This window comes from Rhinatrema bivittatum, chromosome 16 (genome assembly GCF_901001135.1).
Source record: "Rhinatrema bivittatum chromosome 16, aRhiBiv1.1, whole genome shotgun sequence".
NCBI classification, from domain to species: Eukaryota; Metazoa; Chordata; class Amphibia; order Gymnophiona; family Rhinatrematidae; genus Rhinatrema; species Rhinatrema bivittatum.
In genome coordinates this window covers 14,303,425-14,323,200 of record NC_042630.1, presented here as the reverse complement: position 1 = coordinate 14,323,200, position 19,776 = coordinate 14,303,425, and the positions used below count along the sequence as shown (strand labels likewise).

Genomic DNA, 19,776 nt, shown 5'->3' with positions numbered 1-19,776 from the left:
TGACTCCCCCCCCAACCCCAACATGCGCTTTCAGAATCTAAAACTGCCACTGTTGCAGTTGGGTCTTGGATCAACCCTTGATTCGATAATAATTGGTTAGGGGGTGAGGCAGGGTTTGTGTGTGCGGGGAACAGGTAGGTGGCCTCGTTTATTTTTTTTACTTGGTAGCTCTAGAAGGGGGGGGGGGGAAACGTGCTGGGGTCGGATCATCAGACACGAGATGGGGGGGGGGGGGTGTTTTCATCAAGAGATCTTTGCAAGGTGCAGGAATGGGGAGGAATCCTTTGACCCCCTTCTTGCCTGTTCTCAAATGGTACAGATCAAAGCTGTGTGTTGGTGCCATCACTCATCTCCATTGTCGTTTCCGTCAGGCTGCTGGACCTGGATCGGGGTGTTTACGTCCAGCCTTGATCAGATGGCGGTTTGTTCAATCTGAGACCCCTGCGGGCTTGCTCTATGGTGGTGAACTTAGTGGTTTAGGGGCTCATTTGCAAATGACAGTGCACCAGTAATCCACTCACTGGAAGACAGCCAAATTAGGGTAGACTGGTTTGCCCAGGCAATTAGATGTTTTGAGCTCACCATCAGTCTGAAAAAAACCCAAAAAACCGGAAGCCATGTACCAGCCCACTTCATCTAAAGCTTACATCGAGAGCACTCTACTGAATGCAACTGATAAATTCTGGTGCAGTATCTTGGAAGTGTTCTTTACAACACCATCAACGCTGACCATGAGATTATACATACAACACACTGCCATATTTTGGTGGGTTTCTGATGCACACTTGGCATGCAACTTCTTAATTTTTTTTTGTACATTTTATTGCTGTTGTGTTTAGCAGGGCAGTCACCTTGCTGGAACTTCTTTCAAAAGTCTGTGGCCAACCCTTCAGTCAGCCACCAGATGGTCCTACCAGTAGGTCCCTTGCCATCAGGACTAACAACAGCTTAGTGGGATTTTCCATTCTTTCTCAGTCTCTCCAATGAGCTGACTGTGATTGTCTATCCCAAGGGAATAAGGTAGAGAGAGCCTGGCCATTTTGAGCTGGCTCCTGAAGAGTAAGGAGCTCATTTTCTTTTCCCCTGCTGACTTTGAGCCTTGCTTATCCAACTTGGTGCTTTTCCTACGTTCAGAGGAGATTCCTCCTGTCTGATAGGGTCTGCCTCATTTTTGAAGAGAGAGAGAGATTTTTGGATAAGTTTTTTCTCGTTCTGGGGAGCACCCTGTACCCTTTGGAGAGGGGCAAACTCCCCCAATCCAGAGAGCATGGGCTGAAGACCTATGAGCTATCCTTTTTCTCTCTAGAGGAAGGAAAGCAGTGTCAGCAGTGACAATGTGGGATACGTCTGGATTTTGAGCAATTTGGATTTTTCCTACCCCTCCTCACAGAATTGGAGTTAGGAGATGGAGAATTTTGTTCAAGACTGGAAACATCAGACTCCCCCCCCCCCCCCCCAGAGAAGTCACACAGAATTGAAAGACAGAGCAAAACGAAACATCAGGAGCTGGAGCTTCCCAACTGGATCTCTGCCCCAGAGGGATCAGGACACAGGCTGTGGGCAAAAGACAGAACTTTGGACTCAGGTAGGATCTTTTCGTGATTTGGGGTCATGGACAGGAGACGCCATCTCTTTGGGAACACGTGTGAACTGTCATGCCAGTGAAGTTTCCTGAACCTGAATCGGGGAGAGAGAGAGAGGGGACAGAAAAGAGCAGAGACATACCAGGAAAGATGGACAGGAACGGAAGGAAGAGCAGGCACACAGAGGGGAGAGGGAAGATACACGGGAAAGGGAGAGAAAAGCAGAGACAGAGGAGCTGGGAGAGACATAGGGAAGGAAGGGAAAGAGAAGAATAGACACACATGGGGGAGGTGGGAAGAGAGAATAGCAGAGATACACAGAGAAGAGAGCTCCAGGCAGAGAAGGGAGGGAGAAGAGACACTCAGGAAGGATAAGGGGGAAACAAAAATATATGATGAAAGTGCTAGAAAATAAGTTCATTATCCAGCCTGGGGGAGGCATCATAGGCTGGGGATCAGGCGTGAGCCACCAAGAAAGAGCACCGACAACAGGCAGGAACTGAAAGAGGGTCATCCAGGCTGGGAAGAGGAGGTGAGAGGAACCCAGATGAGGGCCTGCAGGGAGTGGGAGGGAGGAGGGCAGGGGTAGTGCTGGGAGGGATTAACCTGGGGTTAGCTTTTTACAGCTGAGCACTGGATCAGCCGATTCATCTCCCCATCTTCTCCCTTACACACTAACCTGGTCTCACTGCTTCCAAATTATCTGCAGGGAGCAGAGATTATTGATAATAATAACAATAAAACTAACGATAGGGTTGGCACTCTGTAGTGCTTTACCTGATACTGCGAGATTTGTCCCTTGGAGGCTTTGCCACTCTTCAGTTTTTCCATCGTTTTTCGTCACCTGCACTCGGCAGAAGTACCTTTTGCTGTCTCTCTCCTGCACATTACTGATTCTGATAGAGGCTGTTTTCTCCCCCCATGGCTCACTGTGCAGGTAGATCCGTCCTGTGTAATCCCTATGGGTGAAGCCTTCGCTGTGTCTGTAGATATAATATCCATTTGGATTGTTAATTCTCCAGGATACTTTCAAGTTCCAGATGGCCTCGATCTCCCGGGGGTAGGAGAAGGAGCAGGGCAGGATGACGGAGCCCCCCACTACGGCTGAGACCAACTCGGGCTGAAACACCGTGTATCTGGGTTCCTGGGCAGAGACTGGAGACAGAGAGACAGAGGTTCATAAACCACAAAACCTGATTCTTTCATAGCAGCCTAACAGGGGGAGAGATTTCTGCTATGGGATGGCGTGGGAATGAGGTGTCCAAAGCAACAGAAGATGCATGGTGAGAGCACACCCTCCTCCTCACAGGAGAGTGACAGGCTATGCCAGCCCAGAAATGAGACATCCTGGGTGAAGGGCTGGATTTTGGCATAGGCAACTGCCTAGAGTGCCAAATTTGGAAGACTCCCAAAAGAGAAGCCTGCTTCAGTTTGTTTGACAGCCATTGTGTTGGCAGAGCTTCGCTGGGGTGCTGCCGTGGCGCTCTGCCTATGAACACCAAAATCTTAAATCTGGCCATGCCTGGGCGTTGACCCTATACCTGGGATCTAGGGCAGCGTCTGGAGAAAGAGGTGCTTGAGAACCTCACACCTTTAGAATTACAGCACAGGGGCAGAGGAGGCAGTGCTAACTTGTAAGCGTTTAAAAGCTCCTTCTAGGGCTGGCTTAGTAGCAGCGTTGCATGCCATCATGCAGAGGACCTGGGTTCCATTTCCAGTTCCGATCATCCATCCATCCTGGGGATGCTGAGGAAGTAGCATTCACAGCCCCTGGTGGGGAGAATCATAATCCTTGTGCAATGGTGGCACCTAGTGGCTGGATTGAGGGCTCATGATCACAGGGTTTGTTTGTTTGTTTATTTATTTAACGTTTTTATATACCGGGATTCATGCAAAATATTGCATATCGTCTCTGTTTATATTGTAACTGAAAAAACAAGCATGAGAGAATGCTAAATTACAAAGAACATAAGATTTCTTCAGGGTTCATGAAGAAGCCCTGGTTCCTGGCCCCCTGCTGAGGACGGTCACTGCAGTGAGAGGCTAAACAAAGTTGAGAGCCATCAGAAAAAAGTGGAAAATCTCCAGATGGTTGGTAGCAGATCCCAAGCCCAATTCCAGCTCCCAAAGAATACAGGTTCATAAGGTCATAGTACAGCACAGACGGCAGACGAGGGCACCTGTGAAGAAGACTGTACAGACGAGGGGGTCATTCTTTCGAAAGAGTCTAAAAATGCATTCCCTGACCAGGCTGTTGGTCCTCAGGCTATCTCGTCAGTATGCTGTCACGGTGCTTCACGGTTATGACATGAGAGAAGTAAGTATTGAAAACCTAGCCGGATAAACATATCTAGCTAACTTAGCCGGGATATTCAGTGGTGTGGTTCTGCACAGAATACACTCAGATAACTTTACTTATCTGGCTAAATTAGCTCCTCCCTGTTATGCCCTATCCTGCCCATCACTTAGCTGGCTAACTACTTATCCTGAGAGATGCTTCAGGGCATGTCAAAAAGATCCAGTCACTTTGTGCCTGCTCATTTATTTTTCTGCAGAAACAAAGGCTCCATCTGTCCTGCAGATAAGGGAATTAGAGTCCAGATGCAGGACAGCTGTTGCCCTAAGGTCAGAGGAGAAGCCAGACCTGGGTGGGAAGGAGAAGGGGCCTCAGAGGTGGGGTTTGGTGTCCAGACAGCTGTCGAAGTTTCTCCTCTCTTACACATTAATCAGGTCCCCTGCCTCAGATTTATCTCCTGGGAGCAGAGATTATGATAATAATGGTAGGGGTGACTCTGTATAACACTTTACCTGAAACTGTGAGCTCCGTCCCCAGGTTGTTTTGCCAATTTTCAACTCGTCCATCATTTTTGGTCACCTCAATTTGGCAGAAGTACCTGTTACTGTCACTCTCCCTCAGGGCACTTATTGTGATAGAGGCCGTCTTCCTACTCCAAGGTTCCCCGGGCATAGAGATCCGTCTCCTGTAATCCCGACGGACGAAGTCCTCGTAGGGTTTGTAGATATAAGCTCCATAGAAATGGTCAGTTCTCCACTGCACTTTCAAGTTCCAGAAGGGCTCTATCTCGGGGGGGTTGGAGAAGAAGCAGTGAAGGATGACCGACTCTCCCGCCACAGCTGAGACTGATGCTGGCTGAAACACCCGGGACTTGGGATCCTGCCCAGAGACTGGAGACAGAGACCTGTGTTATAAAGCACAAAACCTGAGCCTTAACAGGAACTAAACATGCGGAGAGGAGTCCACTGTGGCAGAGCGCAGGAGAGTGAGAAGGGAAGAGCGTCCCCACTCCCAGCCCATGCACCTGGATCCAGGGACAGAGGGAGGAGTGCGCCGCGCAGTTTCTGTTCCTGTGGAAAAGGGGTTCCTCGGACTTTATTCTTCTCGGGATCCTTTGAAAGAAACCACATTTTCTAAATGTTTAGCCTGCTAACGTTTGAAGTTAGCTGCTTAAACCTCTGGCCTTGAACGTGTTCCCCTGCTGGCTGGCTAATTCTGTCCCCTAAACTAGGAGGGTCCACCAAGTTACCGTGATCTTTACCATGATCAAGAAAAGGGGCGAGTGCCGGAGATAGGACCCTGGGTGGAGTTAACATGGTGGGACCGCTCTGATCCTATAAACAGCAAGCCAGCAAGCTATTCAGCTACCTGGTAAGGTTCAGCCACAGCCCTAGCTAGTCAGGAGCTGCTGAAAACGTGGCTAGTGACAACCGGGCTCTCTGTGCCAGTCAGCAGCCTGCTCAGAATTGATCCTATTCATCCCCATGACCATTTTCATTTAAGTTTGTAATGTAATTTTTATTCAAAGCATCATATTTGAATGTAGTTATTTATTTTACACATTTCCAACCCCAACAAATACGAGAATTCATTAAATAAAGATGAATGGGTAATCACTGCAAGCTAGGAGCACATTATATCAAATAATAACTGAAAGGAGCTGTCACCGGTACATTCTTTAACACATGGGATAAAATAAATCTGGCAAAAAGAAAGAGCAAATTATTTCACTTGTTTTAATGGGCCAGGTGATTGGGGGGGGGGGGGGGGGGGGGGAGCCATCCTGATCCCGATCTCTTAATTCTGGATCAGAAGATGAAAGTGCTGCCTCCACACCAGGTCTGTTCTCTGCCACCTTCTACCTCTCTCTCTCTTGTTCACCTTATTCAGTATCTCTACACTCCCCAGCCCCCTCTGCTCACTCATTCTCCCTCCTCAACCCCAGTGTTCACCCTCACCCCCTTCCCCAGCCCCCAGTGCTCACACTCACCCCCCTTCCCCAGCCCCCAGAGCTCACCCTCACCCCCTTCCCCAGCCCCCAGTGCTCACTCCCCCCCCTTCCCCAGTGCTCAGTCTCACCCCCTTCCCCAGCCCCCAGTGCTCACTCACCCCCCTTCCCCAGCCCCTAGAGCTCACCCTCACCCCCTTCCCCAGCCCCCAGTGCTCAGTCTCACCCCCTTCCCCAGCCCCCAGTGCTCACTCACCCCCCTTCCCCAGCCCCTAGAGCTCACCCTCACCCCCTTCCCCAGCCCCCAGTGCTCACTCTCACCCTCTTCCCCAGCCCCCAGTGCTCACCCTCACCCCCTTCCCCAGCCCCTAGAGCTCACCCTCATCCCCTTCCACAGTCCCCAGTGCTCACTCACCCCCTTCCCCAGAGCTCAATCTCACCCCCTTCCCCAGCCCCCAGTGCTCACTCACCCCCTTCCCCAGTGCTCACTCTCACCCCCTTCCCCAGCCTCCAGTGCTCACCCTCACCCCCTTCCACAGTCCCCAGTGCTCACTCACCCCCTTCCCCAGCCCCCAGAGCTCAATCTCACCCCCTTCCCCAGCCCCCAGTGCTCACTCACCCCCTTCCCCAGCCCCAGTGCTCACTCTCATCCCCTTCCCCCAGTGCTCACTCTCACCCCTTCCACAGTCCCCAGTGCTCACTCTCATGCCCTTCCCCAGCCCCTACAGCTCACCCTCACCCCCTTCCCCAGCCCCCAGTGCTCACTCACCCCCTTCCCCAGCCCCCAGAGCTCACTCTCACCCCCTTCCCCAGCCCCCAGAGCTCACTCTCACCCCCTTCCCCAGCCCCCAGAGCTCACCCTCACCCCCTTCCCCAGTCCCCAGTCTCACCCCCTTCCCCAGCCCCTATTGCTCAGAGTCTCATGCCACCTTCCTCTTGCCTCCATGGCTCGTGCTGTCCAAGGCTCCTGTAGACTTGTGGCTCAGTCACTTGGAGCTTTTCTTGGCGATCATGGCAGGAATAACATGGCAGGTATGGGTAATGTGTGCTTCAACCTCCTGAGAGACATGCAGGGCAGCGAGGGTGTGGGGCGCACGCTGTGCACCTGCCAAACTTTGCAGATCAGCCAGAATGGATGCAGAGATGGGAATGGGGCCTGGACGTGCTGCGACCCAGTACAAGTTTGGAAAGCGGATGAGGAAGTGCTAATATTTAAAAAATGTTTGAAAATTCTCTCTCCTCAGCTGCACTCTCCCCCCCCCCCCCTCGACTGCTGCCTGCATAATGAATTCAAGTACATCAGGAGCTCTGCTATGCTGACAGTCACCAGAGCTCCATATAGGTGTCACACTGTCACAGGTAAAGCATGAATACTGCACGGACAGCTGAAGAGCAGATCTTCATCAGAGCCCCATGCAGGCGTCACACTGTCACAGGTAAAGCATGAATACTGCACGGACAGCTGAAGAGCAGATCTTCATCAGAGCCCCATGCAGGCGTCACACTGTCACAGGTAAAGCATGAATACTGCACGGACAGCTGAAGAGCAGATCTTCATCAGAGCCTCATGCAGGCGTCACACTGCCATAGGTAAAGCATGAATACTGCACAGACAGCTGAAGAGCAGATCTTCATCAGAGCCCTGTGCAGGCATCACACTGCCACAGGTAAAGCATGAATACTGCACGGACAGCTGAAGAGCAGATCTTCATCAGAGCCTCATGCAGGCGTCACACTGCCACAGGTAAAGCACGAATACTGCACGGACAGCTGAAGAGCAGATCTTCATCAGAGCCTCATGCAGGCGTCACACTGCCACAGGTAAAGCATGAATACTGCATGGACAGCTGAAGAACAGATCTTCATCAGAACCTCATGCAGGCGTCACACTGCCACAGGTAAAGCATGAATACTGCATGGACAGCTGAAGAGCAGATCTTCATCAGAGCCCCATGCAGGCATCACACTGCCACAGGTAAAGCATGAATAGTGCATGGACAGCTGAAGAGCAGATCTTCATCAGAGCCTCATGCAGGCATCACACTGCCACTGGTAAAGCATGAATACTGCATGGACAGCTAAAGAGCAGATCTTCATCAGAACCCCATGCAGGCGTCACACTGATACACATAAAGCATGAATACAGCATGGACAGCTGAAGAGCAGATCTTCATCAGAGCCTTGTGCAGGCGTCACACTGCCACAGGTAAAGAATGAATACTGCATGGACAGATGTTGCCTCTGTGAAGGCTGTACAAATATTGAGACTGGTCTTTTGAAAGGTGGATAATTTAAACTTTCTAAGACTGGGAACCAGAAGGATTTCACATTTTCCGCAGATGGCTAAACAGTCCAATTTGGATTTTATGTAAAATATACTTGCAAGGGACTCTCAGACTCATAAGAACATAGGAACATGCCATACTGGGTCAGATCAAGGTCAATCAAGCCCAGCATCCTGTTTCCAACAGTGGCCAATCCAGGCCATAAGAACCTGGCAAGTACCCAAAAACTAAGTCTATTTCATGTTACCATTGCTAGTAATAGCAGTAGCTATTTTCTAAGCCAGTTAATAGCAGGTAATGGACTTCTCCTCCAAGAACTTATCCAATCCTTTTTTAAACACAGCTATACTAACTGCACTAACCACATCTTCTGGCAACAAATTCCAGAGTTTAATTGTGCGTTGGTTGAAAAAGAACGTTCTCCGATTAGTTTTAAATGTGCCACATGCTAACTTCATGGAGTGACCCCTAGTCTTTCTATTATCCGAAAGAGTAAATATCCGATTCACATCTACCCGTTCTAGACCTCTCATGATTTTAAACACCTCTATCATATCCCCCATCAGCAGTGTCTTCTCCGAACTGAAAAGTCCTAACCTCTTTAGCCTTTCCTCATAGGGGAGCTGTACCAGGTGCCAATGCTTACCTGAGATTAACACCAGCAGGGAGAGTCCACTGAGTCTCTCCAAGACTTTCCAGGTCATTTTTCTCTTGTCTGAGTCTCGTCTGTATTCTCCCTGGCTGTTCTCTTGCCACTTCATCCTGGAGTGTTTCTTTTATTTGTCTCACTGTTGTTTCCCTATAACTTAAGTCTATGCTACCAGGAACGCTTACCTACTAAAAGAGAAGTGGAACCCGTTTCCAGATATCTTGCATGTTAGAAATGATCCCATGACTGGCATGCAGAGGAGGAAGGTTTGGCTCTAGGGCACAATTATTTCCTCTTGTCGCTTCCTCTTGGTACATGAGGAGGCAATTCCACTTCTCTGCTCACAAAAGCATTTGAGAGAAAAAAAAAGCTTGAACTAAAAAGTGAATGTCTCTTTCAGTCTGTCTGCAATGTGGGTCTGGTGGGTCTGAGTGTGTGCAAGGTGGATGCTGAGATAAGGCTGTTAGGGGGCTCTGAAAACAGAAGGGGATGGGATGGTGTCATGGGAGAATATCGTGGGACAGGGTGGTGGGGCTGGTGTGGAGCAAGGAATAAAACTTGGGACATTATGGAAGGCAGGAGGAAAGTATGATGGGTGAATCTGAGAGGACAGCATGCATGAGCTGAGGAGATGTGGGTGAAGCAGAGCACAGGGTGGAAGTGCTGGGGTGTGTGATGGGTGAGCCTCAGGGCTAGGATGGAGGTGCAGGGGTGTAGGATGGGTGCGCCTCAGGGCATGCTGAAATTATCTTCTGGGACATGGTAGTCTGCTGGTACCAACCTGGTTAACCCCTGGCCTGCAGTATCATTTGTGCTTTTTTTTTAAATCCATCTTCTCTTTCTTCCTTGCGTAACCCATGGTTACTAATAGAGATGGTTTGCCCTGCACCCCCCATGTAGGTGGTAGAAATGCTTTGTTCCTTCTGGAGTAGGGTTTTCCAAAATGTGGGTCGGAACCCCAAATGGGGGTCAGCAGTCCTTCAGCTGGGGTCACCAAGTGCTTTAAATGGCCCTTCAGGTGCCAGCAGCAAGCGCAGCATCAGTGGTGGGAGTCAGCAGCGTGGGGCGGTGCCCTTGCATGAGTTTCTCTGGTAACAAGAAGGGAGCCCCAGTTCACAGGCCCCGCGCCGCCTTCGTTGCTAATGTTTGCTACCACTTGCAGGTCCCTGCCGTGAGAGAAGGGGAGGGCTGAGTGTGCATGGATCGATGGAGATTGCCCCTGATCTTCTCTTCCCTCCACTCAGCAACCGCTGAACCTAAACCCATTGAAAAGCATTGCCCCCGTCATCAGCCTGCCCTCTCTTCCCACCTTTTGCCCAGGTCCCAAAGGAAAATGATGCCGCTGCCCCCGACCGGTGGGATGTTTGGAAGTGGAGCTGTTTGAGGAAAGGGATGGGAGGCAAGTGGGTTCTTTTATGGGATGGGAAAGGTGGAGAGGGATGAGCTATGGAGGGCGAGAGAGGGGGAATGACAGAAGATCAACTGGGGGATGTAAGAGGAAACTAGCTGGGGCGGGAGGGATGTGAGAGAAGGGTTGGGGGGGTGGGGGGAAGGAGGCGAGTGCCAAAAATGGGGTCACATTGGATAAACGTTTGGGAAGCCCCGTGCTAGAGAGCTCAGGGACTGGCAGCTTTGTGTTTTTCAACGTGCAGCCCTCTGTGTAAGCTCCAAGGAGGTTATGCCATCAACTCCATCCGAGTCTGCCCTCGAGCAGGAGCATCCACCCAACCATTCCTGCCGTGACTGTCACCGATCCAGCCATGATGGACTCAGTTAGCGAGGGCAGTGCCTGATATGATAGAGGTCCTTAAGATCATGAGAGGTCTTGAACGAGTAGATGTGACTCAGTTCTTTTCACTTTCGAATAATAGAAGGACTAGGGGGCATTCCATGAAGTTAGCAAGTAGCACATTTAAGACTAATCGGAGAAAATTATTTTTCACTCAACGCACAATAAAGCTCTGGAATTTGTTGCCAGAGGATGTGGTTAGTGCAGTTAGTGTAGCTGGGTTTAAAAAAGGTTTGGATAAGTTCTTGCAGGAGAAGTCCATTACCTGCTATTAATCAATTTTACTTAGGGAATAGCCACTGCTATTAATTGCATCAGTAGCATAGGATCTTCTTAGTGTTTGGGGTAATTACCAGGTTCTTGTGGCCTGGTTTTGGCCTCTGTTGGAAACAGGTTGCTGGGCTTGATGGACCCTTGGTCTGACCCAGCATGGCAATTTCTTATGTTCTTATGTTCTTACCCATCTCATAGTCACGTCCACTTCAGAACTGGATTGATTACGTCAGCTCTTTCTTGCTGGTGAGTATTGTGTGTTGTAATGTGTTGTGTTGTGTTGTGTGGGGTGATGTGTTGAGCGGCTGGTGAGTATTGTGTGTTGTGTTGTGTGGGGTGATGTGTTGAGCGAAGCTCAGAGAACAGTGTACAGTGGCTCGGGGGTGGGGGGATCTTTTTTTGACGGCTTTCAGGGTTTATAAATAAGTTTTTGTGAAATCAGAGGGGAAGGAAATCACACCAGGGTAATGATGTCAGCGTTATGGGGTTTAGGAGAAGTGAAGGAACAGAGTAGCTGGGTAAAGAGAGAGCGCATCTCAGAGAGCGGTCTGGGTTATAGAGAGCGAGGAGGAGAGAGACAGATTAAGGGTAGCACAAGGGGGGGGGGGGGCTGCACTGAGAAGAGGCAGAGGGTAATCCTGAAACCGGACTGGGGAGGGCAACATGAGGCTGCACTGAGGGCAGGAATAGAAAGGGGCAGATACAGGCTGTAGTGGGGGGAGTGGGTAGGAAGAGAGAATCAGAGGATAACCTGAAGCTGTACCGGGGGAGGGACTAGAAAAAGACAGAAGCTAACATGAAGCTGAGCTGGGGGAAGGCACAGAGAGCAACCCGCAGAGGTGTAATCCCGAGACTGCACTGAGGAGAGAGAGAGCGAGAGACAGAGGGTAAGGTGAAGCCGTCCCGCGGGAGGGGCAGATCAGTGCTTCCCATCGCTATGGGCACACTCCTGGTACTGACGGTAATACTGCTGTCCCGTCCTGCTGCTGGTGAGTGACAAAGGACGTTTGTTTTTTCTTCTCTAAGGGGTTTTTTATCCCAATCCTCCAGGTGACAGAGCGTGACAGAGAGTAATGTGGCAGCCATGGGGTATGAGAGGATGGTCTCTGACAGAGCTGAGGTGCAACGGGGGGGCCTGTTTGTGCAGAAATGGGTATGCTGGAGACAGTGTGAGAGAGGTGGGGGGGGGGGGGGTGTGAGAAGTGAGCGTGATGGCTCGGGTGTGATTACTGAGGGTGGAGACTCGATCAGCGGAGATACAAAGTGACCTCTCTCTCAGCCTGCGCTTTCTTGCGATGTCTCTGGGAACTTACCTCATTCCTTTGAGCGCACCTCAGTACCGGCCTGAGACCCCCCCCCCCGCCTCAATAACCTTCCGCCTGGGACCCTCTTCCAGGGCCTTCCCAAATCTTGTCCTGGGGATCCCCACAGCCACTCAGACTTTCAGGATATCCAGAATTAAATATGCATGAGATAAATTTCCATATTCTGAATCTCCAGCGTCTGCAAATACATCTCGCCTGCTCATTCGCTGTGAATATCTTGGCAACCCGACTGGCTAGGGGGTCCCCAGGATGGGTTTAGGAAACTCTGTGGCCTGCCACATCACCTCTGGCAGTGCGAGGGTGGGACCCCCCCTCTCCTCCAGTGAGGTCCTTCCTGAACATGAACCCCGGGGGGGGGGGGGGGGGGGTTGTGCTCTTTGGAGGGGGGTCTCATTCTCCGTTAGAAATGCAGGTAATATTGCCCTTGCAATGGTCACTGTTGAGCCCCTCCGCTTTGAGAATTGTGTTCGGTTCTGGAGGCTGGACCTTCCCGTGGACGTGAGGAGAGGACCGGCCATCATGGGAGGCAGGATGCTGGGCTTGGTGGGCCCTGTGCGGCACTTCTTCTTCTGTTCTTTTGGGCCTGCAACAAACACCCTGCCTAGGGAGGCTGAAGGCATTCAGGATGCACTCGCTGGAGGAAAGCCGGGAACCGTTCACATCTTTAACAGGCCGCGGTGACCTGCAGGGCAGATAAAGAATGACCTGGTCAGAGGAAGCCTGTGGGAACGATTCTTTGCGGAGAGGGTGGCAGGGTTTTCCCTGTGAGGCAGGGAGCCAGCAGGACCCGGTGAGCGGCCACTGCAAGGGCCGACAACGGCCTGCAGACCTGCAGAGACTCTCTCCCTCCCGGCAGACTGTTTTTTTTTGTTTGCCAGGAGGGGCTGCTCCAAAAGCCTGGGTGTGGCGGAGGTGGCGGCAGCGGCAGCAGGGAGTAGGGCTGTTTTTCAGACTCCGCTCCCCTCCCCTCAACCTCCATCCTTCTAGATGGTTCCCTCTTACCTCCCTAGCCCACCCTTACCTCTTTCGCTCACTTCAGTCCACCTGATCCTCTCCCTCCCAAGCCCTACCTTCTTATAAGCCCCAAATGATCCTCTATTCTCCCCCCTTCCTCTCATCCCATCCCCGATTCCCTCGTCGTCATCCCCGTCCCTTCTCTCTCACCTCTCCCTCTCCCCGGAGATATTTTTTTTTCGTTCCCCCAACCCTCACTCTCCACAGCCGATCCTTCTTCAGCCGACCTGGGCCCTCAAACCTCTCCCTGCATCTGAACCTTTCCCTCTACAGCCCCTTCACCCAATATCCTGCTGGCCAAGGTCAGCGGCCACATTCGCCTATGGGCCTCGGGGCCAAAAGGTGCCCGACAGAGGGCAGGCCGATGACCGGGGCAGATTCCAGTGCAAGCACCCAGGCCCTCCTCGCACAGGGGCTTCCTGTTACCGTAGAAACCCACCCGCAGGCAGGGCCACTGCAGGGCCCGCCGGCTCACCGGCCCCACGCTGACTTCCACTACTAACGCTGCCACTCCCGAGCACTGCCGTTTCAGACACCCGTGACCCCAGCGGAAGGTTGTGTGACCCCACTCGGGTCCTGACCCCCAGTTTGGGAAGCATTGCTCTGTGGGTGGGCTGCGAGGGGCACGTGTTTTTTTTTATTTGTTTTACCTGGCGGCCTGTAGTCTGGAAACAGCTGCTGGCAGAGGTGGTGGAAACCAAACCCCTGCCAGAACGGAAGCACAACACCTGGGACCCTGCGTGGAGAGTGGGGGTAAGAGCAGGGCAACGAGATGCCAAGAGCTCGACAGTGCAGGCAGGCGGTGCCAAATGTCCCTGGCCTGCCGATGTCTGCTGTGCTCCTGTGGATCTCAGGCTGTCCTGAGATCCACAGTTTGTCTTCCGTGGTTGTGAGGATCAAGTTCTGGGATTTATAACCTGTCTCTCTCTCTGTCTGCAGTCTCTGCTCAAACGCCCGGCTATGTGGTGAATCAGCCCGAGTCGGTCTCAGCCGTGCTGGGGGGCTCCGTCATCCTGCCCTGCTCCTTCTCCTACCCCCGGGCGATCGAGCCCGTCCGGGATCTGAGAGTGTACTGGAGATCTGACTCGTTCCATGGACCTGTTATATACAACCCCAGCGAGGGATTCACCCGTCAGGACTACGCAGGGCGGATCTCACTGGTCGGGGACCCGCGGGGGCAGAAGACGGCCTCTATCAGAATAAGTGACCTGAGGGAGAGGGACAGTAACTGGTACTTCTGCCGTGTGGGGGTGAGGACGAACGATGGAAAAACTGAAGTATGGCAAAGCATCCCAGGGACGAAGCTCACAGTGACAGGTAAAGCGTTACAGGGGGTCATCCCTATCATTGTCAGCAGAGGCAGCACTTCCCGCGGGGGCAATAAAACAATATTTCAATTTGTAAATCACATCCTGTAGTTCTCTGTGTAGGACAGGTACCCAGACCCCTCTCCCACTGACCCAGTCCTGCCCAATCGCCCGCATTCCCCAGGAGGCTCCCGCAGGGGTTGCCCTAAGTCCCGGCTCCGCTCCTCCTCCTGAAGGGAGTCAGGGCCACGTCGGCTCCCTCTCCCACCCCGGCCCGGGTGGATCCTCACCTGCCTCCCCTCCATCTCCAGCCAGCTGTACCCTCTCAGGCACGCTCCCCCCCCTCCTCCAAACCCCAGGCCATCTTCATCTTCACGCCCCCCCCCCCCCTCCCGACTTTCCCTCCACCAGCAGGAGGAGAGCGTCACTCCCTAAGCGCACCGGCCACCCCTTCCATGTGGATTTCAGAGCAAGAAACAGTGCAGCTCCTAGACGACTGCAGGCGCCGCGCTCATGGCTCGGAGCAGGTCAGAGAAGAGGAAGCGCGGATCCCTTCCCACTGGCTGGCAGGAGTGGGAGAGCCTGGGGTGTGAGGACTGACAGAGCCAGGTGGGGTTGTGGGTTGGACAGTGGGTGAGGACTGAGATAGCTCAGGCTGGTGGTGGTGGAGGGGGATGGGGGTGGGAACAGAGGGTGGGGGAGGGAGGTGAGCTGGGAGAAAGCAGGAGGGCCGGAAGAGAGTGGGGATGGAGTTGGCCGGGGTGACCGGGCTGAGCTGGTGGTCAGAGGAGGAGAGGGGGATTTGAGCTGGCTCGAAGGGAGGGAGAGAGGGAGGGACGGGGATGAATGGAAATGGGGAAGGTGACAGAAAAGGAAAGAGATTAAGAAAATGGGGGAAGGAGGAAGAGATGAGGAGGGTGGGAGAGAGACCTGGAGAAATGTGGAAGGGGAGGGTGGTATGAAGGGATGAGGAGGGCCAGAGAAAAGAGATTACATTGGGCAAGGGGATAGTGGAAGAGAGAGGAGACAGTGGGGAGGGAGGGAGAGGGGGAAACGTGCTTGGCTGAAGTGGAGGTCACCTGGAATAATTAGGCAGGACAGAGGCAGAGGTAAGACGGGGATGTGGAGAGCTGGCTGGGGGGTGAGGGAGGGGAAAGACAAAATGGAGGGATAGGAAGAGGAGAGAGAGACAAACAAATGAAGGCTGGGGGGAGCAGGCCTGAGAGATGGAGAGGGGGAAGGAGGATGGGGAAACAGAGGATTGAGACTGGGGAAGAGATGTGGCAAATGCAAGAGCAGAGGAGTGGAGGGTGCGAGAAGCGGGAGATGGAGAGAAGGGACAGGAGGAGAGACAGAAAAGAAAGAACTTGGGAGAAGAGAGACGGATGAGGAGCCTCTGAAGAAAGGCCTTTTGGTACCGGGGGGAGTAGCGCCCTTCCTCTATTGGCTAGTGGAAGGCCCTGAGGTCCCGGGTGCCTTCATCTGGAGGGCTCTGTCCTGCCTGAGAGGAATCGCCTTTTGCATGCTGCTCTCTACCACAGGCACTTGGAGGCCTCTCCTCTCTCTCCCCCACCAACAAAATCTCTTGACCGAATAGTGAGCCAGGCCTGAACCGGTCCCTGTAATGGGACCTGAAAGAGCTGGATTTGTGGTATTTGGGATAATTAAGAGCTCTGCAGCCCGCGCTCACGGTCCCTGCGGCGGCCGCTCCTCCCCTCTGTACGCAGGGAGCCCACGCAGGAGGAGGGGGCCCCCGCAGGGACCGTGAGCGCAGGCTGCCTAAGGGCCCGCATCCTGCCGGGCCCGCTGCTCTTGTATCCTCTGCTTCTGCCCCAGCCAGAGATGGCAAGGGAGAGGGTGGGAAGGAGAGAGGTTAGCCTGGGAGAGGCATGAGGAGAAGCGGGGGGGGGGTGGGGGTGGGGGGGGGGGGGGGGGGGGGGACGGCTCTGCTGCAGGGGACCCTCGCAGCTCAGTAGCGTGGAAAGAAGGCCGTGGCCCACGTGGATTGCCAAGTGACTCCATTCCATAAGGAGCAGGCTGATCCAGTCCTGGTTTTGCCCCGTGGCATGCAGGGAGCTGTAGTTCTGCTTGTCCCCTTGAGGGCCCCCCCCCCGAGGCCTTCTCTTCTGTGCTCCCTGCGGGATGCAGGGCACAGTTACTTTGTCTCTTTCGGTGGGAGAGCGGGCTGGTGCCCCTCTCCCGGGCACTTTCGTACGGTCTGAAATAGGCCCCCCCCCCCCCCCCCCCCCCCCCGAGGCCTTCTCTTCTGTGCTCCCTGCGGGATGCAGGGCACAGTTATTTGTCTCTTTCGGTGGGAGAGCGGGCTGGTGCCCCTCTCCCGGGCACTTTCGTACGGTCTGAAATAGGCCCCCCCTCCCCCCCCCCGAGGCCTTCTCTTCTGTGCTCCCTGCGGGATGCAGGGCACAGTTATTTGTCTCTTTCGGTGGGAGAGCGGGCTGGTGCCCCTCTCCTGGGCACTTTCGTACGGTCTGAAATAGGCCCCCCCCCCCCCCCCCCGAGAAAAATCAGAAGCCCTGTACAAATCCATGCCTGTCGCAGGCAAGGCCAGGACGGGAAGACCCTGTGCATTATGACAAGAGTCTGGTAGGGAGTGGGGGAGTGCGGGGCAGGGGAGAAGGTGTCCGGGGCTCCCACTGGCAGGTGGGCGGGGAGGGTCAGCGTGCCGCGCTGAAATTCACCTTCCTAAAAATGTCTCCTTGTTCGGCACCTCCACCACGAGGGACAGAGCAGGGAAGGGAGGGGCGCGAGGATGCATCCACTGTAGGGGATGGGGTTTTTGTGTGAAGGTACAGGGTTTGGATTTCCTCCGCACATTATAACCCGATATCTACTGTTCCCTTCTCACCCCCACCCCTCACCCCCCCCCCCTACGCACACCTGCTGCCATGTTCCTCTGCAGGGGGCACCTCCACCGGAGCCCAGGCGACGACAAGCAGCTCCACCAGAGCCCAGGCGAGGACAAGCAGCTCCACCACAGCCCAGGGGATCTCTGGCGCCATGAAGGAGCCCAACGAGGAGAAGCCTTCCATCCCTCTGATCGCTGGGGCGGTGATCGGCGCCCTCCTGTTGGTCTTTATCGTGGGCATCAGCTGTTTCTTCCTGAGGAGGAACAGAGGTAATGGGGTGCCAGGGGGGCCTCTGCTGACCCCACTCCCATAACCCCAGCCTGCGGGCGTCCTTTATTCCCCCTGTTCCTGGCCGGCTCCAGATGCGACGTTTCTGAAACGTGGGGTAATCTGCACGGAGCGGCACTTGCAGGGCAGCCTGCATTGACCATTTGGGGGGGGTCTTTGTCGTCATGACTACGTTAGGATGTCTCTGTGTTACTGAGGGGTTACTGGGGCTGCCCCCGTCCTGGGGGCACAGTGACCTCTCTCTCTGTGTACCAGCTCACTCCCATCTTAGCCCCCAGAGTCTGCTGTGTCCAACCCTCCCTCCCGTCCACTCATCCCACCTTCCTCCCCTCAACCCCTGACTTCCTCCCTCCCAGCACACGTCCACATCCCTCCTTCCTTTCTCCCAACACACCCTGCCTCCCTCCTTCCTTTCTCAATGGGTATAAACCCTTTCTGTATTTCTTCCATTCATAGGAACAAGACAAGCACAGAAAAATTCTACAGAGGTGTAAGTTCCAAATTTAACTGATCATTTTTCTGGAGTACAGACACCTGTAATCAGGACAGAGGAAAGAGAACCGGGTGCCTATCACAAAATAATATGTCTTCAGGGCATGATATACCATACCATTTTATATTAAGGATAAAACCCCCGCTCCCCTCACTGTCCCACATACACGAGTTACACCGTATCACTTTATATTAAGGATAAAACCCCCGCTCCCCTCGCTGTCCCACATACACGAGTTACACCGTATCACTTTATATTAAGGATAAAACCCCCGCTCCCCTCGCTGTCCCACATACACGAGTTACACCGTATCACTTTATATTAAGGATAAAACCCCCGCTCCCCTCGCTGTCCCACATACACGAGTTACACCGTATCACTTTATATTAAGGATAAAACCCCCGCTCCCCTCGCTGTCCCACATACACGAGTTACACCGTATCACTTTATATTAAGGATAAAACCCCCGCTCCCCTCGCTGTCCCACATACACGAGTTACACCGTATCACTTTATATTAAGGATAAAACCCCCGCTCACCTCGCTGTCCCACATACACGAGTTACACCGTATCACTTTATATTAAGGATAAAACCCCCGCTCCCCTCACTGTCCCACATACATGAGTTACACCGTATCACTTTATATTAAGGATAAAACCCCCGCTCCCCTCACTGTCCCACATACACGAGTTACACCGTATCACTTTATATTAAGGATAAAACCCCGCTCCCCTCACTGTCCCACATACACGAGATACACCGTATCACTTTATATTAAGGATAAAACCCCGGCTCCCCTCACTGTCCCACATACACGAGTTACACCGTAGCACTTTGTATTAAGGATAAAACCCCCGCTCCCCTCACTGTCCCACATACACAAGTTACCTTATATAATTTTTTTTCTGTTGAAGTAGGAAGGAAGCTGTTGAACTTGAGACACATGAGAAGATGAAGAATGGAGGTGAGTTTCATCTCTTGCGGCTCATGTGCTTGCAATCTGGATAAATCCTTCCTGTTTTTCTCTTTCCTACCCTGTGCCTGTTCTTCCCCCCAGGGTCCGGAGAACCTGTTTATTCTGCACCAGACTCCAGGAATCAGGTCGGTAACGGGAGGGGGGCTGAGGCACTGTAAGAGGTCGGGGGTCCCGGCACGACAATGGATTTATTCTGTCTCCTTTGCAGTTGGAACCGGAGGGTGGTCTCGTCTATGCCAGCCTGGATCACAAGACCCCCAACAAAGCAAGGACGGAAGGGCGCAGGGCCCCCCTTCCCGAGGAAACAACGGTGTATGCGGCTGTGAGCGGGGGGGCTCTGTCCTGAGGACCGTGTGACGCCCCCTGAGGAGGGCGGGGGAGAGCGCTGCCTCCCGTCTCTGGTGCGCGGCGCTGCTTCAGCACAGCCCTCCCCATGCACATTTTGTATTTTCAATGCTTTTGCATCCAAGCACCTGCACGTGCAGCCCGGGATTCACCCCCGAGGGGGCTGCACTCTGGGACCCCCCTATACTCCATGTAGTGCTGTGATATATAAAGGCCTGGGCCTGGGGGGCCTGAACCGGGACTGAATATCCACGACAGAGAGAGATTTTGCTGTTTGTGGAGAGCCTGAGAAGCGGGGCCCGCCTGCCGAGGCGATGGGGGCCGGGCACTCATCTTT

General features: G+C 53.4%; 2 protein-coding genes across 3 annotated transcripts in view; one reads left to right on the top strand and one right to left on the bottom strand.

Annotated features, from left to right (window-relative positions):
* Positions 1-9,119, bottom strand: part of LOC115077396 — a 33,877-nt gene extending 24,758 nt beyond the window's left edge. Inside the window, exons 1-3 of the mRNA XM_029579685.1 lie at positions 8,759-9,119; positions 4,392-4,769; positions 2,361-2,738 (exon numbers count right to left, since the gene is read on the bottom strand). Of these exons, the coding sequence (XP_029435545.1) occupies positions 2,361-2,738; positions 4,392-4,769; positions 8,759-8,873 (871 nt within the window). The 5' untranslated portion in view covers positions 8,874-9,119. The remainder of the gene's footprint in view (positions 1-2,360; positions 2,739-4,391; positions 4,770-8,758) is intronic.
* Positions 9,120-11,428: 2,309 nt separating this feature from the next.
* On the top strand, positions 11,429-19,770 carry LOC115078784 (paired immunoglobulin-like type 2 receptor beta). 2 transcript variants are annotated; one of them, XM_029581809.1, is made up of 7 exons: positions 11,429-11,812; positions 14,102-14,479; positions 17,390-17,605; positions 18,081-18,114; positions 19,036-19,082; positions 19,176-19,219; positions 19,303-19,770. In XM_029581809.1, the coding sequence occupies exons 1-7, from the start codon at positions 11,761-11,763 to the stop codon at positions 19,438-19,440; spliced, it is 909 nt and encodes a 302-aa protein (XP_029437669.1). In that variant the 5' UTR covers positions 11,429-11,760; the 3' UTR covers positions 19,441-19,770. The 2 variants fall into 2 exon arrangements, with proteins under 2 accessions (XP_029437669.1, XP_029437667.1); XM_029581807.1 differs by having other exon boundaries at positions 19,033-19,082.
* Positions 19,771-19,776: the final 6 nt, after the last annotated feature.